The sequence below is a fragment of the Elephantulus edwardii genome, unplaced genomic scaffold (assembly GCF_000299155.1).
Source record: "Elephantulus edwardii isolate Elephantulus edwardi_28Jun2011 unplaced genomic scaffold, EleEdw1.0 scaffold00038, whole genome shotgun sequence".
Taxonomy (NCBI): Eukaryota; Metazoa; Chordata; class Mammalia; order Macroscelidea; family Macroscelididae; genus Elephantulus; species Elephantulus edwardii.
The window spans coordinates 7325985-7351426 of NW_006399788.1; the positions used below are offsets into that span (position 1 = coordinate 7325985).

Sequence of the window (25442 nt, forward strand, 5' to 3'; positions counted from 1 at the left end):
TGTGGGTTTCAGGGTGAAGATCTTCTCTCACTACTCTAAAGGGCCCCTTTGGCAGTAGGAAACACATAGACTATTATGGAGATTGATTTTGGAATTCATCTTTTACTTTCTTGATGTGTGATATCTTTGAAAACATATACTCTCCCTGCCAATAAAGAACTTCCCTTCCAGAATCACACAGCACTGGACCAAACTCACCTTCTCTCTGGGCCTTAACTCTGGATAGCCAGCCTTTATTTGTAAATAGGGTCTTAACATGCAACTTTGAAGGTAAAAGAGGTGCATCATGGACTTTAATATATAAGCTCATGTTTATTGCAGCATTATTCACAAAGAGAAGGAAGCAGCCCAAGCACACATCAACAAATGAAAGGATAGAGAAACTGTGGTACATCCACACAAAGGAATATCACACAGCACTGAGGAACAGTGAAGTCATAAAACTCTACACAACATGTAGAGTTAGGAATGCATTATGCTGAGTGAAATATCTCAGCCACAAAATAACATTCACTCCGTAAGACCACTGCCATAACAGTAGGATGGATGTGGGGGTGAGGGCTGCAAAAGGCAGGAAAAGGACCTGTAGATAATCACCACCACACTAGAATGGGCAAGAGGAGGACCATCTGAAAGGAATGGGCTGTCAGATATCATATGTATCACAATTAACAATCAACGGGAGGGACACGGATAAGCATTACATACAGGACAAGCAAAGTGCTTTACAAAAGCTTTACAAAGTGAACTGGCCGATGGACGGGAAGGAAAGTGTGTGTGAAGAAAATGAAGGAAGACCATCTCATTGTAAACTTTCAGGAAAATCACAGTAAAAGGAAAAAAATATATACGTTGAAGTGTGGTGCACTCTACACAGTCTCATATATCTTATCAGAATCTTACTACTTAAGAGAATGGAATATAATAGCTCTCAACTACTACAAAAGAGATAAAGATGTTATTTCTACTATGCAGAGAAAATGAACATTCTCATTGTCAAGAAAGTAAAAATGAAAAATCCAAGGGGTCTCTTCTGACACTCCCAATAGACTCACTGTTAATAGATTCCAAACATGTGAATAACCCCACACAGACACTTGGCTAGCTGACTTTTTTTTTTTCAAACCAGGATGCAAGTCCATTGAACTCTCCTTTCATGTCTGATGCTTCATCAGTTGAACATCCCACACAATTTTTTCAAAGCAACATTATTTGATCTGAAAAACATCTGGAACCTGTTTCCCCAGCACTTGGGTGGAAGCTTTCAACCGACATCAGATGCTCAATTATGGAACAAACCCCACGTTTGCCGGCACCTCGAGTCGTATCTTTTTAGGCTGGACATGAGCCGGCTTTGTTATACAGCTCCCGGAGGGTCGGGGCTTAGCTCTGGCCAGAATTTCTGTAAAGCAGCATTTTGTACCGTGACAGGGCTGGGACTGGGGCATAAATGTGACAGGAAATGAAGATCAAGACTCAGAAACTTCTAGTGAAACTGTCCAGAAGCGAGAGGTCAGCTACATAATCAGCAGTTTATTTTATTCTTTTACATCCCCCAACCCCCAAGTGTTTTGTTGGTTGCATAAGGAGCTCTGGTGGCGTAGTGTGCTATCTGTTGCTTTGCTACCCACGTCAGCGGTTTGAATCCACCAACTGCTCCGAGAGAGACAGATGGGCAGTTTCTTCCTCTAAAGATTTCCAGTCTCAGAAACCTGATGGATGTCACTGTGAATCACATTGAATGGATGGTGAGTTCTGTGTTTTTTAAACAGTAATTCTGGTTCTTTCTATTATGAGATGCCCATCAAAGGCGGCAGGGCTGGGGTTTGTTTTTGTTCCATCCCTAGCTCCTGTAGCAATGCCCAGTGGAGAGGCAGCGAGTAGAGCTCAATCAAGATCCATCTCAATAGATGGATGGTGGGGTGGATAAATGACACCGTGAATGCAGCACAAATATTAGAAGCTGATTTCCAGGGACCAGGCAAGATCACCTGGTGAAGGACCAGAGGGCAGAAGATCTGCAGTCAAGAGCTGCTTCTGTGGCTCAGTACAGCTGAGCTGCCCCTTTGGGTGCATTCATAATTGTAGGGGTAACACCTAACCGATTTATGCAGCACATAGTTAGGAGGATTATGTGGAATTCTGGTTTCATAAAATCCTAACTATGTAACGTTTCTAACCTAAAAGTCAGAAATGGTGATAAACACCACTCCTCCTTTACTAAATACTAATCAATGCTCTTGGCCTCAGCAGTCAGTAAAGCAAAAGACTAATTTCATTGGGAAGATTTGCTGTCAGGGACCTCACCAGAGGACTAAAGAGCAATGATGTCAGTCTAGAGGCTACACTGTGCCTGATTCAGGCCATGGTCTTTGCAATGACTTGCTATGCATTGGAGAGCTGGGCAATGACTAAGGGTGACAGAAGAAGAATTGATGCCTTGAGTTGTGGTGCTAGAAAAGAATATTGAACATACTATGGACTGCCAAGAAAACAAACAAGTCTGTCCTGGAGAGTCAGACCAGGTTGCTCCCTGAAGGCAAGGATTTTGAACCTCTGCCTCAGATACTTTGAGACAGGAAGGATCAGTTCTTGGAGAAGGACTTCATGCTTAGAAGGATAGAAGGACAGCACAGGAGAGGGAGACCCTGGATGAGATGGACTGACAGACACAGTTACGAGGGTGTTAGGGGTAGGTGTGTTAGAGACAGTGAAATCAGCTCAAGACAGGACAGGGTTCAAAGCTATTGTGCATAGAGTCACTATGACTCGATGGCACATAACAACATCATGCCTTGAGGGCCCAGGTGACAGATGGCTGCGTGAGGGGTCTGGGCTAGGGTTGGACACCATTGCAGGGACACAGTCCAGGTAACTCGGTCAACTGAGCAAGGATCAGGAACGAGAGAAAAACTGACCCTCATCCAAGGGTTCTCCTCTGTGTCCTGGGGACTCCTTGTCTGCTCCCCACTCTCCACAAAGGCTTGGAGGCACAGAGTTTTCACCCCTCTGTGCCCTTTCCTCCTCAGGCTCCAAACCAGGCTAGTTTTATCACGATGACAAAATCATTTATGAAGTTCTGGGTATGCGCTAAGCATTGGATTATGGAATTTAACTCACTTGCTTTCCTTACTGATTCTTCCTTAATCATCACTTAGTGCCTCTGTGGCTTCACCTCGCCTTGGGGGGCTCCTCACCCTGTCCTGACTTTTACTCTGCCCCCAGCCCACTGACCTCAAGTTCTGCTCTCCATTCCTTGAGAGCAGAGAGCAGGAACCTGCTGAGTGCTGCAGATCTCCTCCAGCCTTTCCCTGCAGCAGCCTCGTCAGAGCCTGGGGCCCCTCTCTGCCCTTGGAATGCTCCTTCCTGCTCCCATAGGACCCTCCCCACTTCTGTGCCATCTGCACCCACGCATGAGCATTACCTGAGCCTCCTCCCTCTGTAAACCATGATGCCCCTCTGCTGCACCCCTCACCCGTGGGTCACCAAACTATGGGTCCAGCAGCTTGTGGGTCCTACTGCCCTTGGAGCACCCCACACCCCTGATGCAGACTTCCTACCTTTTCCTCTTCTCTCATTCTGTCTCCCAGGTATTAGACCTCACAAACGTCTTTAACAGCTCCCACCTTCAAACTCCAGTTGGCAAGGAAGTCCAAGACTGCCTTCAGATCTCCACCCTATCATATTGCCACATGAACTCTCCCAACAGACCGTGATCCCCTGCTTTTCCTACACTGGCCTTTCTAGTGGCTCCTTCCTGTCAGCACTCAGAGTCCAGGCATCTCACTGCTTCACTTCCCCTCACACCTCCACCCCTGAAGGCAGGCTCACACACACTCCACTCATCATTAACTCTCTAGAGGTCAAATCCGATGTCCCTTTTCTTTTGTCTTCTTGGCTTGACTTCGGCCAGCATGTGCTGTGACCATTCTATATCCTCTCCCCAAGGACCTCTGGCCTCCCGTCCCCAATCTCAACCTGGAGACCTGGGACTGGACAGCCATACTGGGTGCCACATGGCTCATCAAATGTGACATACCTAAAACTCACGCCCTCTGGCCACATCCTGCCCGTCAAAGTTTCTCTTGTTTTTCTTACTCTGGTGAATGTACCATTGTTAGGATACCTGCTGCCAGAACAGTACAGAAACACCCACTAACCTGACAGAATTACTAGCCCACCCTTCACTCTCAAAAGTATAAGGTATGTGGCCCACCTTCCCCTTCCTCACCCACCTGCCTGTCACAGAAACTCAAGGGCCTTCGCTCCTCTAATACCCTAGACTCTCCATAGTCACCAAGGCTTATGGATTCATCCTCCTTAGTGTCTCTCAGAGGCGTCCCTAAACGGTTCAGTGCTTGACTACTAACTGATAGGTCAGTGGTTCAAGCACACCTTGGGAGGCTGGTCTAGTGGGACCTCAGAGCAGTTCGCTCAGCTCACATGGGGTCACTGCCAGGGGAAGGCCTCCCCACAGCCTCTGTAGCGGGTTTGTTTCTTTGGATCGTCTCTCATATCCTCTCTTTATACCCTCGCTTGTCCTGCTTCACGTTCGCCCTTCTTCCATTCCTCCAGCCACTCCCTGTCAGTAACCTTCTGTGTTGATCACGGTTCACTGACCTACGAGTTCAATTAGTGACCTGATCTTTTCCCCACCCACCGTGGTGGCTCAATAGCCACGCTCCACAGCTGGACACAGGGGGTGCCCATGACCCCCTGGTACAGTGTGGCCCTGCCTCCACGGAGCCCCACCTCGCCCACCATTCTGGCTTCCTGTCCCACCCCGAGACTGTCAATCTCCCACAGTTCAGCTCCACAGCCACCTCTCACTGGAAGTGTCCCCTGACCCAACTCAGATGTGGCCTGGTCCCACAGTGTCACCACGGGGACCTCTGTATCGGCGCATTTCCTCTCTCCCTGCTCCCCTGAAGCCTCCTGTCTACGTGTGTCTTCCTTCTCTGAAGGGAATCTGAATGGTGCGGGCACACAGTGTATTCAGTAACTGCTTGTGAAGTGAATCAGTTCACGTCCTCACACCCAGAGCGGGACTGGCTGCACTTAGCTGTGTCCTGCACACATGCTGTCTCTGCCTCCAGGCCTCCCCAAACAACCAGCCCTGTCCTTCACGATGGCCTCCAATCAGAACCACCCTGGGAGCTGGAAGCCCCGCCTCCTGCCTTGACTATCCGTTCTGTGGACCAGGAGCCGCCACTTTTCTGTGGGGGTGGGTGGGAAGTGGGCGGCTGAGCTCCAGTCTATGATTCTTTAACCTAAGTGCGCATCTCCAGCTTTCCACCCTCGACAAAGTTCGTGTTGGGACTTGCGTCTTTATCACAGGCTGTGACCACCCAGGAGGCAGCAACACCGGCAGAGCTGCTGCGGTAAAGCTGGGCACAGGTGACATGGGGACAGTGTCGAGGGTCACCTGGTTGGGGAGCAGCTGGGCAAGGCTGAGGCCAGGTCTGCCTGGGAAGCTGGGGGACAGCAGGTGGGCGGGGTGGGGAGGGAGCGCCTGCCTTTTGTTCCTGCGCTCTAATGCAATGCACATTCCCCACTTACAGGCAATTTCTTCACTTCAAAAGGATTCCAGCTGGTAAATTTAAGGTGAAGAATAACCCCCAATCAAGAAGCTTCTGGGGGCCTTTCACGTTTTCATTGGCTTGAGAACAGGATGCATTTTAAAATGTTTGCCTCTTAATGTTTGTCAAAGTGCGAGGGTAGAAAGCTTCCTCTTTCTTCAACCCCTCTCTCAGCTCCCAACCTGGTTCACAGCCAACCACCCTTGTCCTCCCACCCCCACCCCTCCGCCTTTGCCTTCCTGTGAACCCACCTGCTCTCCTCTTTCTCTCTCTGCACCCCCTCCCCACCTTCCAGCGCGCTAGCCCTGCAGGGTGCAGGTCCACAGTGCTGCTGTCCACGGTGTCTACTAGGCTCCGCCCTTTCCGTCAAAGGCCCCAGGACACTTAGCAGCTCAAGGGGCAAGTGATTGACGTCAAGTGGTGTCCTGCGGCTCACTCAGTCTTTCACGTATGAATTCATCCACTCCTCACTTACTCATTCACTCACTCATCATCTATGCACATTCACGCCATTCCTCACTCACTCATCTCTTCACTATAGTTACTCATTCATCACTCTTCACTCATTCATTCCCGCATCCACTCACTCCTCACTCATTCACTCTCACTCCTCACCTCTTCACTCCCTCCCTCCCTCCCTCCTTCCCTTACTCCTCACTCATTCACTCCTTTCTCACTCACTCACTTACTCACTCACCTCCCCACCCAGTCACCTAACATGTCTGCAACTCTGCTATGTTCAAAGGACGGCGACATACAGTCTTGCTTTTCAAGTCCTTATAGACTGATTGAAGCTAAGAGGGAAGCAGCAGCCACCAGAATAAAGGAAACAGTGGACTTGGAAGCCAGAGCCACAACCACTGCCATCAAGTTGAATCTAACGCCCTGTGACTCTCCATTGGGTTTCAGAGGCTGTAAATCTTAACAAGAGGAGACTGTTCATCTTTCTGCTGTGGAGCAGCTGGTGAATTTGAACCACCAACCTTTTGATTAGTGGTGTAACATGTTTTACACTATGCTATGCTACCAAAGCATCATTAGAAAGGTAGAAGGAGCTTTAGGAAGCTCAAGAAAGCTCAGTCAAAGGTAGGGGCAGGTAGGAGATAATCAGGGAAGACTTCCTGGGGGAGGATGATTTTGATGTAGAAAGAGTATTCCAGAATGTAGAGTCCAAATATGAAGAAGAAACTAGGAGAACTCTGAAGGTACGTACTGGTGCCAGACAGCCTGGGCCAACCGTGATCCTACAGGACCCAGTCCTGTCTCATAGGCATTCCACTACCACACCCCACCTTCCAAGCTCACAAGGCTCAGGGTGAGGGTTCCCTGGGAATGTCTACCTGTGGTCTTACCTTTCTGACATTGTCTTAATTACTTTTTCATTAAGGCACTAGCCCATATAGACAGTCACCAGCCTCTTGTCCTGTTCCACCAGGACCAACACCCAGAGGAACTGTCTTCATCCTCTTCTTTGCAGCTAACTTGTTGGCCTCTCTTCTCATGCATTTTCAAGGAGCTCTGTCCCAGCCATTACCTGCTTCCTCTCCAACTTCACCAGTCAATCTCTCTCCCTCTCTCCAGATGCCTCCTTCCTCAACTCCAGAACGAAGGTCCAGGCACTGTCCCACTTCTTGCTCTCCCTGGTCTGATCACTGACTGGCTTCACCTTCTCTCCATCACCTTCATAGCAATTACTATGATCTGCTTCCTCTCTTCTCATTCCAGCTATGGAAAGCTTCCCTTGTCAAGCCCACCTTAACTGTGCCTGCACGTACTGGTGTCCCTCTTTAGAGATTTGGTCAGGGGTCTAGCGGTCAAGGCTTTGAAGCTATTTGAACCCTAGTTCTGCCACTTAACAATGTGCTTGATCAAATTATTTCTCCCTCTAGGAACTTCTGACTTTCCTTCTGACAAGTGGTAGCTTGAGTCTGGTCTGAAGGAACCCTTCTCTTCTTCTCTGAGGTCATACAGATTAAGGGTTGCCCAGTCATGTTCATTATTTGGTTCAAGGTGGGCATATGACCCAAGTAGGACAAGTGGTGGAACTTTTCATAGTTAGATTGATAAAGGGTATGAGAGCCACCTTTGCCATTGTAAGGAAAGATTCAACAAAGCAAACCAAGCCAGAAGAAAACAGAGTTAATAGAAAGAGACAAATTCCTGGTGACATTGTTTGGGCACCTGGATCCAGCCATGCCTGAAGTCATCCCTAGGTTTTTCAGTTTAGTAAGTCAATAACTCTCCCCCTGTCTTCTTCTTTGGCTTAAGACAGTTTGAGTTCGCTTTTAGTCACTTGTCATTAAGAGAGTCCCAAGTAACAAAATACTTAGCTCTCAGATTTGATGATAAAATTAAATATGACACATGAATAGTAGCCAGGATAAAATGTCACTTAACAAATGGTTGCTTTTAAGAACTCCAACTGATAATGTAACTTGATATCACTAAATTGTACAACTGAAAAGATGTTAAACCAGCAAATGTTGTGCTACATGTATTTTTTTCAAAACCAACAAAAATTGGCAAAAAAACCTCAACAACCTTCCCCCCCCAAAAAAATAAATAAATAAATCAGGAATACAAACAGACATCTCTATAGAGATGCTCACTGTAGCACTCTTTGCAATAGCCAAAAGGTGGAAACAACCAAAATGCCCATCAACAGATGAATGAATAAACAAAGTGTGGTGTGTTCACAGAATGCACAGACTGCTCAACCATAAAGAAGAATTAAGTTCCGAAGTATCTAATAAATGAACCTTGAAAACCTGCTTAGTGTAAACAATACACAGGCTTATAAGGTGAACATTAACACCAGAGATGAACCCAACTCCTTAGAATAACTAACCATGTGAGGTCAAGTGGACAGTGTCTTCCCAAGGATCAAGCTCAGGAGACAAGGAAGCATAGGAAAGAGGAGCTAATAGACATAGTCAACACAAGGAGGAAATAGGATGAGGGCTGTGACATTATGGGGATTGCAATCAAAGTCACAAAAGAAAATGCACAAAGAGTAGTGGAAGGAAAACAAATGTGCTCTGTAACTTTCACCTAAATCACAACAACAAATTTGTTTAAGTCTCAATGGAATCTGCCTTCTCGAAGGTCAGGTGAATTCCTGTAGACCATCATCATCATCATTATCATCATCGCATTGTCTCACAGCTGACCCTGCTGCAGGGCGGCTGCAAATCTCACGGGAAGAGACTCTCTTTCTCCTGAGTCTAACCACTAGAGAGGCGTGGCCTTTTGGCTACCGGAGCCTGCTCCCATAGACTACAATTCTGCTACTTTCTCTTTAGTTCTACTACTGCTGACCAAATATGTCTCTGCCCTCCTTGACTTTCTGACCACAGCTCTTCGTAAGTACTGTCCTTCGTAAGTCTTCAAGGTCCAGCCCCTTTTTCTCTTCCACTCATCCCTCATCCCTGAGCTGAGAAACACTGGGTAAGTTTTAAAAGTATTTCAGGACATAATAGGGATGATATAGTTTCTGTGTTATGTCCAAATACCCGAGGACAGTCAGAATCAAGGAAATGGAACCAAAGTTGAAAACTTCTTTCAGAACTTGCTTCAAACAAGCTGGAAAATGCGAAAGAACTCGATGTCCTTGGAGAAGTCTACACTGCCATCTAGTGAGCATCTGCAGCAATATCAGGAGCCTTTTAAAAAAATTATTATTAATTTCAATGAACATCTACAGAGATTTTGGGATTCCATTCATTCATTGTTGCACTTTTCTCCCCCACCCCCACCCCCAGTTCGCTCCTCTCCATGAAAAGCAAAAGACAAACTCCTTCATTGGTACACAATCCCTCACCCCCACACCGCACATCCTCACCCCCACCCCAACCATACTCCACTCTGCAACCCTCATTCCGGACTCTTATGATAACCATAATACCCTAAAATATATTAATTTTAAACCATTCTCTCCCTCATCGGCTTCAATGCAGTATACATAATTTATCCAGTTTTTCTTAGTCTTACCCCCACCCCAATGTCAGCCTCATTCTACAACAGTGGCACCATATAATATTTGTCCTTTTGTGACTGAGATAGTTCACCCAGCATAATGTCCCCCAGGGTCACCCATTTTTAATAATATTGCATGAGTTCCTTGTTTAGAAACTTTTTTCCCCTTGGAAGAGTCATTGGACTGAAAGCATCTGGTCCCCTCCTCCTCATTCTAAAAATTAAATAACTGAGGGCAAGTGAATTAATGGTCAAGTAGAGAGCTCAAACCACAAATGTAGCAAGTACTCTTTACCTAAGGGTTTGGGTTCCCACTGGCTTCTGCAGCCCTCCACCTTCTACCCTCAAAGCAGTAGTCCAAGCTGCTTCCATTTACTCTGTTCTTCTTAGCTGTCTTGTGTGTGACCCAGACTGAGGGTATCAGGGAGAAAGGCTGACGTGGATGTGTGTGTGTACGTTTGAGTGTGCTTGCATGTGAGCGTGTTGTGGCAGGGGGAGAGAGGAGGTTAACCGCTGCTGCCAACATGATAACCCATCAAAATGTCATAAAGTTAATGACATACATTCTGGGACACAGCACAATCCACTTCTTCTCTGAAAGTGGGGGAAACAGCTAAAGAAAGAAATGAAAATCCTTTCGTCTATATCCAATTTTACATGCATGTGTAAGTTAGACAATGAGCAAGAAAGACCATAGAAGAATTGATACCTTTGAGTGTGGTGTTGGCAAAGAGTATTGAATACCCCAAGGACTGTCAAAAAGACCAAGCAAATCTGTCTTGAAAGAGGTGCAGCCAGAGAACTCCTTAGAGGAAAGGATGTTGAAACATCGTCTCAAGTACTTTGGGCATGTTGTCAGGAGGGTCCAGTCTTTAGAGGAGGACATCATGCCTGGAAAAGTAGTGGGTCTTCAAGGAGAAGAAGATCTTCAATGAGATAGATTGTCACAGTGACTGTGACAATGGGCTTGGGTACAGCAGGCATTGTGAGGATGGCACAGGACCGAGCACGGTTCTGTCTGTTGTACATAGGATCTCTGAGTTGGAGTTGACTTGACAGAATCCAACAGTGAAAATATCCAACTAATCTGTTACACACATTAATCACTAGACTGTCTTAATCTCCCACCTTCCTATGTTTAAACTGACTGCTTATGTCAGGCCTGGCTGTGGAAGGGGGGCCAGCACTCTAGGCTGATGGAATCCTAGGTCTGTGCCCCCAAGTAGGGCAAGATCCAGAGGCTAGACCAAGAATAAGCACCTAGTATAGCTTTTCCCTGCCACACTGCCCAGGGGTTATCAGAAGGGTGACATCAGCACATAAATTTGCTTATATCTCAACTATGACACTCGCCCTACTCATTCATGACCTAAGTCCCAGCTACACCACAGTGCCTATACCTAGGTTGACACTGGCACCTGGTGACCTAGTGCCTAAAGAGTTGCACTGCCCGTTCAGAGACTGTTGTTGTTGTTTAATGCCGTCGAGTCGTAGACGACTCATAGCAACCCTATGAACGAACAGCCTGAGCACTGTTCGTACATAGAGTTTCCAGAGGCAAGCCATTTTGGAAGTGGATGCCGCTCCTGCTTCCAGGCTTGATTTAGTCGGGAAGCTCCAGCCAACACTGTCCACCATGGGTGCCCATTACCACAATTGGCACATCACTGTCACAGGCTTCAGCATCACAGCAACCATGAGTTACCTCTGTACAGCAACGCACAGACCAGTGCTATACCACCTAGAAGAATGTTTTGACAGGAAGACAATTTGAACCTGGTTGAGGGCCACAGATGACAATCACCCACCTTCGGCTTGGTAGCACAGCTTCCTTCCACTAGGCCGCCTCCTGGTTCAAACCCTAGGCCCAGGCTGGCTAGCCTCACTCCAGGGACAGAGCAAACTTGCACGTCAAACACATTCCCGGAGAAGCAGTCCACTCCAAAGCTTGCCACGATTCCTGCACTCCCCACCACCACGCTCCTGCCTTCTGGCAAGGAGAGCTTCCCACGAGCCCGTGAAGGCGCCAGCCAAACCAGGAACAACAACATTCAGAGGTAGCTGGTTCAAATCCACCAGGTGCTCCCTGGGAGAAAGATGGACAGTCTCCTCCATGTGGTTTGTTGTTGTTGTTTGGTGCCATGAAGTTGTAGACGACTCATAGTGACCCCATGAAGAGTTTCCGGAGGCAAGCCATTTCGGAAGTGGATGCCACTCCTGCTTCTAGGCTTGTTTTAGTCGGGAAGCTCCAGCAAACACTGTCTACCATGGGTACCCATTACCACGTTTGGCACATCATTGTCACAGTGTTCAGCATCACAGCAACCACGAGTTACCTCTGTACAGCAATGCACAGACCCGGGTGGTTTACAACCTCTAAAAACGTACTGGAGTGTCAGCTATGGATCAATTCCAGTTTGACATGAGTGAGAGACTAAAATAACAACCACAAGGACAACATCATCTTCTACCATACCTGCCCCCCACACCACATCCCAACAGTTTAGGGGCTCAGTTTGGCCCTAGAAGTCAAGAAAGAAGGAAAGAACAACCAAGAGGCTGGAGCAGCTCTCCCTAAACCATGGGCCGTGACTCGACTTTCCACTCTCACAGGCCTTCTAGATCTGAAAGCAAGTTATCAGGGGCCATTCCCTCCCCACAAGGTGTGAGAAGCTTCCAGAAAAACATGGCACTAATTATTCCCCAGTATCAACAACAGGGATTCCCCCCGCCACCCCCGCCAGTTTCTAAAATGACAATCTATTTTAGAAAACCTTTGGCAAAACAAAACGTGCCTCAAATTGTAGTGGCCAAGGGTCAGGATCCACCTGACCTCTGCTAACTCAGCTCAAAGGAGGACCTCAGTCTGAAGGCCCAGTCGCCTTGCACCTGGAGAAGGGCTCTTCCCATGCCCCTTCTCTCTAATCTGAAAGCACACACCAGCCAATCTTCACTGTGAGCCAGGTTCTGCACGAGAGGGGCTGCAGGAAAAGGCCTGAGCCCCTGAACCAGTGTCCCCAGCCATGTCCCTTCAGCATAAGTCTCCTCCCCAAGGCGCAGGAGCTCGGGGATCTGCAACACCAGACCCCACTCAGGTGTCACTGCATGAGCTTCAAGTTACCCAGATAAGCATGCTCCGAGAGACATCAAGCCCCCACCGTCCTTCCCCTTCATTCTGGACCCCACTCACTCACCTCTTTGGCTCTGGGGAACGTGACAATCGGCTGTGGCCAGATGGTGATCATATCTCTGTAGTTGTCACAACTAGGAATATAATAGCAGGCAATATTGCCCAGCTCGGGGTATTCAACATGAAGACCGCTATGGAGAGAGAAGGGTAGCCACTCAGAGGGGGGTTCAAGAGGAGCTTGGGGTCTGCAAGACTCGACCTGTATGGCCTAACAGTTACTGGACCTCTCCATGCCTCAGTTTTTCTACTTGGAAAATGGGGCACTAACAGTACTTTAAAGGGTGACAGGAGAAAAATGTGTGCCTTTGAACTGTGGTGCTGGAGAAGAGTACTGACTATCTCATGGACTTCCCAAAGAACAAACAGATATGCCTTGGAGAAGTTCAGCCACAGTGTTCCTTAGAGGCAAGGATGACAAAGCTTTGTTCCTTATACTCTAGGCATGTTGTTAGGAGAAGCTATTCCTTGGAGAGGAACATCAGGCTTGGAAAATGAAGGGTCGATGAATGAGGAAGACCTTTAATGAGATAGATTGACACAATGACTGCAGTAATGGGCTCAAGTGTGTCAGAGACGATGATGACGGCACAGGATACAGCAGGTTTCAAATCCGTTGTTCACAGGATCACTATGAGTCGTATTGGACTCGATGGCATCTAACAACAATAACAACAGTAGTTTAAGGGAGCTCTGGTGGTCTAGTCCATAGGGAGTTGTGTTAACCCAAAAGCAGCACATCTGTTGTGGTTCAAGCCCTCAAGTAGCCCCCATGGGAGAAAGATGGGCAATCTCCTCTTATGTTTTTGTTGGGTTTGTTGAGTGCCTTCAAGTTGAGTACCACTCATAGCGACCCCATGAACAAGAAGCCTGAGGCCCCTCTACAACTACTGACATTTATTAAAGTTCATGGAGTTTCCGGAGGCATGTTGTTTAGGAAGTGGATGCCACTCCTGCTTATGTAATTTACAGCATTGGAAAATCACTGACAAGTCAGCTATGAGTTGGTTCCAACTTGATGGCATTGAGTTCAGAGCTTACTGGGCTGGAGGTTGGCGGGAGAAATAAAGTCATGATCATTGTTTACAAAAACGCCTGGCTTGTTGGAAACATTAAAACATTTTAACCATCCTTAACATTTACTTACCAGGGAAATCCTACAGCTTTAGGCAAACTTGAAGTCTTTAAAATAGATCTGGGTTTCTAACACTATTAATTATTCATTGTTTTTCAGGAATTTTTTTTAATACATGAAAAGGTAATAATTTGCTCTGTGTCCGTATGGGCAGAGAAAAATGTTGCAGAAATGTGTATTTCTCCACTCTGGTGACTTGGTGGTAAGAAACTTCACTGACAACTGTGCAGTCTGAGTGCACCATTTGCTCCAAGGGAGAAAAATGGGCAATCTCCTCCTGTACAATTTACAGCCTCTGAAAATCTGCTGGGGCACCAGCTATGAGTTGGTTCCAACTCAACATCACACAACAGCAACAACAACAACAACAAACCTCTAAACAGGACCCACACCCCTCCTGCCTAAACTGCTGCCAAAATATGATAGAGAAAACATTGAAGTTGTCAATAATTTCATCTTACTTGGTATCAGCCATGATCTGGGTGTTGATATCAACACCCTTGGTACCAGTAGTCAAGAAATCAAAAGATGTGTTGCATTGGGAAAATCTGCTGTCCAGGACCTCTCCAAAGTGTTAAGGAGCAACATTGTAGCAACACTGTTGATTTAAAGACTAAGGTTTGCCTGATTCAAGCATGGTCTTTTTCAGTTAGTTGCTATGTATCTGAAAAAGCTGGGCAATGAATAAGGATGACAGAAGAAGAATCAATACCTTTGAATTGTGGGGCTGGAGAGGAGTACTGACTATTTCATGAGACTGCCAAGAGAATAAACAAGCATATCTTGAAGAAAGTGCAACCAGGTTTCTCCTTAGAGGCAAGGATGGTGAAACTTCATCTCACATACCTTGCGAATGCTGTTAGTAGGAGCCAGTTCTTATAAGACGTGCTTGGCAATGTGGAGGGGTAGTGAAAGAGGGGACAATCCATCTTGTCTCCAACAAGTCACTGTGTTAAGGGCTTGAGTATATCAGGGATGACCAGTATGGCACAGAACAGAACTAGGATAGCTGTTGTTCATAGGGTTGCCATGAGTCGTAGTCAACTCAACAGCACCTAACAACAGTCAGTGGATTCAAAGAGGGGATTCAGGGTCACAAAGGATAGCAGTGAGGTGAGCACTGTTGAGTGAATTTACTGAATGGAAGGTTAGGCAACGACAGTTCTTTTTATTCTGAGATTGAGTCTAGAGTCCTGATTCTCAGTGTTTGTTTGTTAGTCTAGTCCTTGGCTAGAGAGCTTTGGTGGTACAGTCCATAGCACGTTGTCCTGCTAATCCAAAGGCCATGCCTCTCGGGTGGTTCAGATCCTCCAATAGTTGTTGTTGGTGGTCAGCTGTCAAGTCGACCACAGCTCAGAGACTCTATGAACAGTGGACCTGAACCCTGCATTGTGTCGTCGTCTTCATCTCTGACACACTTGTGCTCATTGCTGTATAGTCACGGTGTCAATCCATCTCACTGAGCATCTTCTCCACTTTTGCTGAACCTCAGCTGTTCTGAGCTTGATGCCTTTTTCCAAGGACTTGCTCCTCCTAACAATATGCCCAAAGTTTGTGAGACAAAGTTTCACCATCCTTCCCTCTAAGGAGGACCCTGGCTGTACCCTCTCTGATACACATTTATGCGTTTGTTCTCATGGCTGTCCATGGGATATTTAGTTCTCTTCTCCAGCACCACAACTCGAAGGCCTCACTTCTTCCTCTGTTATTTGTATTAACTGTCCAACTTTCAGAAGCGTAGCAAGTAATTGAAAAGGCCATGCATGCCATCGATCTGGCCCACTTCAGTTTTTAACATGACTTCCTTCTCTTCAGCACCTTGAGGAGGTCCCTGACTACAGACTTTCCCAGGGCAACACGATGCTCATTTCCTGACTACTGATACCAAGCTTGTTGATTGTAGATCCAAGTAAGATGAAATTGTTGACAGTGTCAATCTTTTCTCCATTCATCACAATATTGCCTATTAGCCCAGGGGTGAGAAATTTTGGTTTTGAGGTCAAGGAATGCTATACTGCCAACCTCATTTTTGTTTCTGAGAAGTATTTTTCTTATTCGGGGTCTCTTGTCTCTCCAAATAGATTTGGTAATTTTCCTTTCAATCTTGAAAAATGAATTTGGTATCTGGATTGGTATTGCATTGAACACTTAGATTGCTTTTGGTAGGATTGCCATTTTCACCATATTGAGTCTTCCTATGCATGAACAGGGCACATTTCCCCATTTCTTTAGGTCTTTTATTGTGTCTTTCAGAAATGCTCTATAGGTTTCTTTGTATAGGTCTCTTGCACCTCTAATGAGATTCATTCCCAAGTATCTCAGTTTGGTTGGCTATTGTAAATGGCATTCCTTCTTTATTTCTGTCTCTGAGTTCTCTTTGTTACTGTAGAGGAGTCCTATTGATTTTTGGATATTGATCTTATATTCTGCCACTCTACCAAATTGGCCTATTAACTCTAACAGGTTTTTGGTTGAGTCATTGGGGTTTTCTGTCTACACTACCATATCATCTGCATATAGCGACAGTTTAACTATTTCTTTGCCGGTCTGGATGCCTTTTATTTCCCTCTCTAACCAGAAACGCACAATCTAAGGAGGATAAAATTGATGCACGGGACCTACTAAAGATTAAATCTCTATGCATATCTAAAACTTTTTACAACAGGGTGAAAAGAAAACCTACAGACTGGGAACAAACATTTAGTAATTCCATCTCAGACAAGAGTCTTATAACAAAAGTTTACAGACTACTTCTGGGCCTCCACAAGAAAAAGACTGATAACCCAATTACAAAATGTGCAGAAGACATGGAAAGAATTTTCACAGAGGTAAATATTTGAATGGCAAACAGACACATGAAGAAATGCTCCAGATCACTGGCAATAAGAAAGATACAAATTCAAACCATAATGAGGTACCATGTCACTCCAGTAAGAGTGGCAAAGTTTAACAGGGCAGCAAGTAATAGATGTTGGAGAGGATGTGGCGAGAAAGGAACTCTTTTTTTTTTTTAGGAAGGAACTCTTATACATTGTTGGTGGGATTGTAAAATGGTGCCACCATTCTGGAAGGCAGTTTGGTGCTTCCTCAAAAAGCTGAATCCAGAAATTCCATATGACCCAGCTATACCACTATTTGGAATATACTTTGAGAATATGAGAACTGAGGCACAAACTGAGATTTGTACACCACTGTTCATAGCAGCATTATTCACCATCACAAGAACATGGAAACAGCCCAGATGTCCAGCCACAAATGAATGGATTGAGAAATTATGGTACATTCACACAATGGAATACTATGCAGCACGCAGGGGCAATAACTTTATATATTATTACCTAACTTGAGAGGGACTGGAGAGCATTATGCTGAGTGAACTAACTCAGTCCCATACGGATAAATACTGTATAAAACCATTATTGTAGAATGAGCATGAAGATCCAAAAGGGGTGGGAGAGGCTGGAAGCAGAGGGATGAGGGTGTGCAGGGGGAAGGGGGGATTAATCATTGGGTTGTACAAATTGATGGGGGGGTGAGGGAAATTGAAAGAATTTGTTCAAATTTGTATTTGAATTTTGTAAATAAACTAGTAGAGAAAAAAAGAACAAAAAGAAAAGCTGGTGGATTTGAACTACCTGCTTTTGTGTTGGCAGCACAATTTACCCCTAGGGCTACCTAGGGCCACCTTCAGTGACCTGTAGATAGCATAATTTTCTATGTATGTCTTGCTAGGCATTAAGAAGCAGGAAGGCTGTCCATAAGGGGCCATTGACATGCCTTTGCCCTGGCCCATCTGACTTCTCTTGCTTTCTAGAGGACTGAATTTTCTACTGTGTTGTTGTTAGATACTGTTGAGCTGCTTTTAACTTATAGTGTCCCTGTGAACAACAGATGGAAATTTTGCCTTATCCTATGCCATTCTTATGACCTGTGACCAATACATCTTATAGAGGATCTTCCTCTCTTTGACTGACTATCTTTTCCAGAATTATGTCTTTTCCTAGGGTCTGGTCTCTCCTGACAACATGTCCAAAAAATGTAAGATGACATTTCATCATCCTTGCCTCTACAGAGCACTCTGGTGCTCTGCCTCTACAGAGCACTTCTTTCAAGACAGATTTGTTTGTTCTTTTGGCATTCCATATGATACCACAATTCTTATGGTAGAAGAAAGATATCGATTCTTTGGTCTTATTGTCTAACTCTCAGATGCATGGGAAGCAATGGAAAATACTATGGCTTAGAACAGGCTCACCTTGGTCTTTAAACTGATGCTCTTGCTTGTTAGCACTTTAAAGAGGTCCTTAAAAGCAGAGCTGCCCAATGTCAACAACACATCTCTTGATTCCTTGACTGCTGCTACTATGAGTGTTGATTGTGGATCCAAGTAAAAGAAAAATTCTTAACAACTTTATTCTTTTCTTCATCCATCTTGATGTTGCATGTTGATTCAATGGTGAGGATTTTTGTTTTCTTAATGTTGAGGTGTAATTCATATCGATCTTCTGCACAAGTGCTTCAAGTCTGCTTTACTTTCTGTAAATAAGATTGCATCATCTACATAAGGCAGATTGGTGGTCTTCCTCCAATCCTGATACCACATTCAAGCCCAGTTTCTTGAATGATTTGCTCAGCATACAGACTGATTGGGTATGGAGAAAGGATACAGTCCCGATGCATGCCTTTCTTGATTTTAAACCATGCTATGCTTCTTTGTCCTGTTCAGACAACATCTTCTTATGTATAGGTTTCCCATGAATATAATTAAGTGTTCTGGAAGTCTCATTCTTCTGGCTGTCCCTGTCCAAAGTTTGCTACCTCTGGGGGAAAGTTTCACTCCACAGAATACCTAGAAAGTCACAGCCTACCCAGTACCTAGCTATGAGAAACAAACACATCTCTTATTCACCTTTAGCTGGAACTGCTTCAAGGTTTTGTTACTAGTTTCTTTCTTCCTTTCTCTCATGTGCTGATTTGAATAAAATATGTCACTTTTCTATTTTTAAGAATTCGTCTACATAATATTTTAAGGGAGAACATGTATTTATTGCTCTAAAGGAAATGCTCATGAAAATTCAGACAATACAGAGCAAAAGTTACAGGGACAGCTCCTCTTCCTTCGACTCCATTTCTCAAAGATGGTTTCAGTAGGGGCTGACCTTCTTGGCCACCTGGCAGGAGGGTGCTAGCAGCAAAGAGGACCAGGAAGCAGTGAGGACGACCCAGAAGGCCACAAATCAAGACTTGCTTTTCTGCACACCCATGTTTATTGCAGCTTTGTTCACAATAGCAAGGAGTTGGAAACAACCTAAGTGCCCATCAACAAACGAATGGCTAGAGAAGCTGTGGTATATTTGCACAATGGAATACTATGCTGCATTAAAAAACAAGGAACTCATGCAATATTATTCAAAATGGTTGACTCTGGAGAACATTATGCTGAGTGAAATATCCCAGTCACAAAAGGACAAATATTACATGATGCCACTGTTGTAGAATGGGACTGTCCTTGGGGTTGGGGAGAGACTGAGTAAGCTGGGTTCAATAATGTATACTGCACTGAAACAGAGGAGGGAGAAAACTGTTTAAAAGAGATATATAACTAGGTATTTCTGTCATCACAGGAGACTAGAGCGAGGGCTACATGGTGGAGGGGACCTGGGGGAGGGTTTGTAAAACAATGAAAGAATCTTTTCTTTTACTTTTCCATAATTTTTGGACTCATGTACTTATAACTTGTTAGTTAAATTTGTGTCTTCTAGGTTGCAACACCCCCATGATACATCTTCAAGGATATGAACATGTACAGCCAATTACAATCAATAAGAGTGCATCTAAATTCCAAAATCAATCTCCATAATAGTCTATGTGTTTCCTACTGCCAAAGGGGCCCTTTAGAGTAGTGAGAGAAGATCTTCACCCTGAAACCCACAGCGTCCCTTTTCAGCAGGAAGTAGCTAAGAGAATACGCCATCCCCTTTTCCTTATGACTCAGGGTGAAGTCTCTCTCAGGGAGGAGTGATAGGGAATGGCAAAGGACACACTGACAAAGAAGATTAATCAGAACTGGCTTTGACAAGCACTGTGGCATTTGGACAAGAACAAACTGGGAGGAGGGTAGAGAGAATAGTGCAACAATGAATGAATGGAAACCCAAAATCTCTGTAAATGTTTATGAAAATTAATAAAATATAATTATAGAAGAAAAAAAAGACTTGCTTTTCAAGTCAATAAAGAAAGAGCTAAACTGGGCTTTATTACACGGATAGAGAGAAAACAATGCCCTTGTATGAGGTAAAAGCTAACACTCTGTTGTCTGTTTCTGGACTGATCTCACTCCTCAGAAGGCCTACATCTCCAAGCATTGCTGGAGCTGATGGCCAGAGAATGACCAGCTATCTCTCACATGGGGAGGGTGAAAGTATGCACTGTCTTTCCAATTCCATGTTCAAAGTGTCACTTTGTTACAGGGGGAGAGAGTATTCTGAACAGCTCTCTCTCTGGCCTTTATCCCTTGGGTCCCCCTGGGATTGGGCCTGTGGGGGTCACTGAGATTTGGAGGGTCCAAGGGAGAGTTCGCTGTTACCCAGTTTTTCTAGGTTGAAAAGAACTGTTACCTGGAAGGCAGGTGCGCATTGCAAAACTGTTCCTTGTGTGATGTTCAGTCAAAGGCAATCTCCAGACACATTTTCTACCTGTCTGCCAAAGCTGGCTTAGAGAACCATGTGGCTTGGTTCTGGAAATACCTCCCTTTAGGAGATTTCAACTCCAATTTCTACCTGCCCAGTCTGCATCCCATCCCAGGCTACCCTTCCTTACTTGCACATGCGAGAATCTTCTTCGGAGAGGGTGTTAGGGACGCATGAACCTTCACTCATATCAGTGACCATCATGCTTAAGCCCAGCAAGAGCGCTGCTGTGACCAGCTTCATTGTTGAACTCATGGGCACCTGAAACAGAAGCAGCCTTTAGAACTCAGGGTCCCCTTTGCAAAGTCTTCTTTCACCTCCCCTCACCCAGGGCGCCCTGTCTGGTGGGACAGAGACCTCTGCAGAGTCGCAGGATACAGGCAAGCAGCTGCTTGGGGCTGAAGTAACTAATCTGCCACACGGACAGAAACGCCCTATAAGGACCTGGGCCCACTCCAAGGCGGACTTGATTTGCAGGCCTGACTGAGGCCCCACCCCGTCTGGGCAGGGCTTTGCTGTCAATCTTGTCTTGGCTGCCTTTGCAGAGCACAGGCTGCACAGCAGAAACACTTATATAAGTCTCTTAGCACAGCTTCTTGCCCTGCCCCCAGCACTTGCCTCGGGCGTGGTCAGTTGGCTTTGGGTCAGCTTGTTCCTTTTGTTTTAAGGCAACCTCTGGGAAGCTGGGTACCTCTGACATAGATCCTGGGGTTGGGTGCTGGGGGAGCTTGGGAGACCTCTGCCTTAGTTGTCCCCCAGGAGCAGGGGTTTGCTAAGCTGGGCCCCTCACAGCAGCTGTCCTCTCTAGCCCTCAGTTTCTCACCCACCTCTCTCGCTTTCTGGGAATTCACACTCAGCCAGGTGCGTGGCTGTGACTGAACACTGTGACCCTCATGTGGGAAGGCCTGCTTGCTCATGGGGTCGAGCAGTCCCTGCCCCAAGGCCAGGCCTGGAGGGCCAGCTAAGGACAGAAGGTGCCTCCAACTATACCTCACAGCAGTGCTGACCTCAGCGCTCTCCCAAAATAATAGTCTCCTGAGAAGAAGGCCAAGCTAAGCTGCCCAGGAAGGGGGAGGCCTGCAGCACTGCTGCACCACCAGGAGGAACGGCGCTGAGCACGCGCTGAGCCTCCTCCCTACAGCCTAGCCTGCATCCCTCCTGCAGGAAGGAGTGCGTGGAGGGAGCTCTGAGCAGATCCACAGCAGATGGGAGAAGAGCAAATGTGGTCCTCCCAATGTCTTTCCAATTGAGCAGCTTGCCCTGTTTCCTAAGAGATGGGGGTAGAGGCTGTAGAGGAGATGCACCACCTGAGGGGAACTCAGGGTGGCTGGGGAGAGTTAATGTCTCCCTAGAGATACCACTTCCCCCTCCTTTTTTTGGGTTTGTTTTGTTTTTATTAATTTTAATGTAAATTTACAATGACAGGGTTTCCAGTCATTCATTGTTGCACTTTTCTCCCTGCTCACCCCCTGCCCCCCAATTCACTGTTCTCCTTGAAAAGTAAAATTCTTTCATTGCTATGCAATTTCTCCCCCCAAGCCCACTGCACTGTGTCGCCTTCATTCTGGACTCCTGTATGACAATAATACCCATTCATATATATGTCCTTTTTAAACTGTTCTTTTCCTCATCTGTTGCAATGCAGTATACATCATTCCTCTCCTTCTCTGCCTTCTTTCAACCTCAATGCCAGTCCTATTTTACAATAGTGGCCCTATGCAATATTTGCCCTTTTGTGACTGAGATATTTCACTCAGCATAATGTCCTCTAGGGTCATCCACTTAGCATAGCATTTCATGAGTTCCTTGGTTTTTAGTGCTGCATAGTATTCCATTGTGTGAATATACCACAGTTTCTCTATCCATTCATTTGTTGATGGGCACTTGGGTTGTTTCCAGCTCTTTGCTACTGCGAACAAAGCCACAATAAACATGGGTGTGCATATATCTGCTTGGGTGGCGGTTATGGTTTCTTTAGGGTAAATTTCCAGTAGTGGAATTGCTGGGTCAAATAGTATTTCTATTTGCAACTTTTGAGAAAGCACCATACCACCTTCCACGGGGGTTGTACCATTTTACACTCCCACCAACAGTGAATAAGGGTTCCAGTTTCTCCACAACCTCGCCAGCATTTGTTGTTTGCTGTTCTATTAAATTTTGCTATTATTACTGGGGTGAGATGATATCTCATAGTTATTTTGATTTGCAACTCACTTTCCCCTTTTTAATAAAACTAAAATGACCAAGGTCCCCAGTGCCTTGTTAAGGAAGGTGACATAACTATAATATAGATGCACCTAGATCTTCAGAGAAACTGTTCAGTACAGCTGGATTTCCAGTAAAATTACCCCTTCTGGGAGCCCAACTTACAGGTCAAGGGCCTCTTTTTGGGTATTAGCAGGGAGTCCTGGTAGCACAGTGAACTGAGCATTGGACAGCTAACTGAGAGCTCTGCGGATTGCAGCAATCAGCTGCTCCAGGGACAATAAGAAGACAGTCTGCTTCAACAAGCATTTACAACCTTAGGAAGTCCATGAAAAGCAGTTCTGCTCTGTCCTGTATTGGGTCCTGTATAGTTTAGTTCAGGGTCACTATTGTCTGAATCAAAACAGTGACAGCAGGGACTATAAATGGGATCCACTTGTCAAGAGCTGTGCCCCTTGGAATAGAACTCAGAATATTCCACCATGGACATATTCCTAAACTCTCCTCCATACCATACCCTCCTTGCAAGATCACCATGAGCACGACACGAAATTAATTCTTGTCAGGCATTTAACAAGGTACCTGACATATGTTGTTTTTAGATGCCGTCAAGTCAAGTATGACCCATAGATAGCAACGCTATGAACAACAAATCGGAACCCTGTTCTATCCTGTGCCTCACACCTCCTGACACACTAAAGCCCACTGCAGCAGTCACCATGTCAATCCACCTGGTCTTCCTCTCCTTCACCGACCCTCTACCCTTCCAAGCATCATGTCCCTCTACAAGGAATAGCCCCTCCTAGCAACATGCCCGACGTATGTGAGGTAAAGCCTCATCACCTTTGCCTCCATAAAGCACTCTAGCAGCACCCTTTCCAAGACATATTTGTTCTTTTGGGTGTCCCTGTTTAGTACCCTTCAACATCACAGCTCAAAGGCATATGACATAAAGCAAATATTTAATAAATTATGTCTAGGGTAAGTATTCATCTGCAGATCCACACATTCATTAATTCATTCGTAACCCATTTCACCAGTGAATACTGAGCACCTCTCATGTGCCAGGCCCCAAGTGTAAGGTGAGCATGGCCCGTGTTCACCCCTGCAGCCAGAGGGAGATGCTGTCAGACGGCTTGCCAAAGGTCAAGAGGTTCTCAAATAAATGGTATCTGTAAGCGAGGCCAACAGTTTCCTGGGTGCCAGCAGCTCTTAGTCAGACAGTGAAGGGTTAGAGGGAGTTCACAGTATGACCTTGCTCCCCTGGAACCCATTCACATCAGCCCTTTCTCCTCGTTTAGCATATGGTAAGCACTTTAAACACTGGATTCTCATAATATGCTGTTAGGAGAGTAAGTACTAGTATGGTCTCACTTCACAAGGATGGGATCATTGCACAGAGAAGTTAGGCAGCCTGGCCTTGGTCATGCAGGTAAGTGGCAGACCTGGGATTTGAACACAGGGGTTCCAGCTGATGTTCTTAACCACCCGTCTACTACCCCCTCTTACTGCTCAGTCATTCCTCTGCTTAGGGACATGCTGTATTCCCTCTGCTCTTGGCATACAGCCCAGACTCTCCTATGTGATCCACAATGCTCTCTCCTTGTGCTCTCTACCACTTCCTGCCTCTCACAGCTAGTTCTCTGCTCAGTAAGCCAACCTTCTTCCTTCCCCAGGGCCTCCTGCCTGGTCCTTCTTCCTACCCACATTGGTGTATACCTGAAACGCCGTCTCTTCAGAGAAACTCACTCTGATCCCTGGGCCCCATCAAATTCCTGTTATATATAATCTTCCTTTCCTTGTTCTTGCATGTTTATAATGAATGATATTGTAGTTATTTGCTTAATGATGATCCCCTCCACAAGCCCACAAACGTCTTGGAGGCAGGCACCAAGTCTGTCCCCAGTGCCCCACACTCTGTGGCTATGTGTAGATACTTAATGAATGTTTTGTTGGAATGCATAACATACTTACCACTTTAGTTTCAGATAGTCCATATTCTCACTTAACAGCTCATAACTCTCCAAAAACATCAGTCAGAAAATAACCACTTGGATTGGCCCCTAGCCCTGGATCTCTCATGCTTATTTATCTAACCTTCTCTGGTTTGTTTATGTACAGAGAGATCTGACAGAAAGCTGTGGTTCTCAGTATTTTCAAACCTGGTCTTTCTCTAGGGGATTCACAAGACTTTGCTGCATACTTGGAAACCAACATCTGGGGGCCATGCTCAAACACAGAGGAGGACAGTTCCCCTCCCCTCACCAGTCTGCTTTGCTTGGTTACTTGTCTGGCTCCCAGAAGCCACATCTCTAGATCCCTTAATACACTCTCCTGGGAGTAGGGTCTCTTCACCCTCCTTCAGTCAGCTGGCCTGGAATTCCCTCCCTCGACCATCTGCCAGCCCAAGCTTTTTGAGAAAATCCTCAGCCACCTCACAGTCGTCATGGTCCTCCATCCACCAGATTCTACCACATCAATGTTCCTGGAGTTCTTGGTAGCCCTCGCTTTTCTGAGTCTCCCAATAGCCGACATCATTGCCCAGGGGTCCTCTTCTTCTTCACAGGACCCCAACCCCCACTCCTCCCCTCCCTCAGAAGCCTTCCTGATCCAGAGCACCCAGAGCCGTATCTCAGGAAGGGTGCCTGGGCTTGGGTCAGGAAATGACAAGG

The 25442-nt window shown here is 45.9% G+C and overlaps 1 protein-coding gene across 1 annotated transcript in view; it reads right to left on the reverse strand.

The window, feature by feature from the left end:
- The window catches only part of PEBP4 (phosphatidylethanolamine-binding protein 4), a 341738-nt gene extending 320918 nt beyond the window's left edge, over positions 1 to 20820 (reverse strand). Inside the window, exons 1-2 of the mRNA XM_006884905.1 lie at positions 20696 to 20820; positions 12749 to 12875 (exon numbers count right to left, since the gene is read on the reverse strand). Coding sequence (XP_006884967.1) covers positions 12749 to 12875; positions 20696 to 20820 — 252 coding nt within the window. The remainder of the gene's footprint in view (positions 1 to 12748; positions 12876 to 20695) is intronic.
- Positions 20821 to 25442: the final 4622 nt, after the last annotated feature.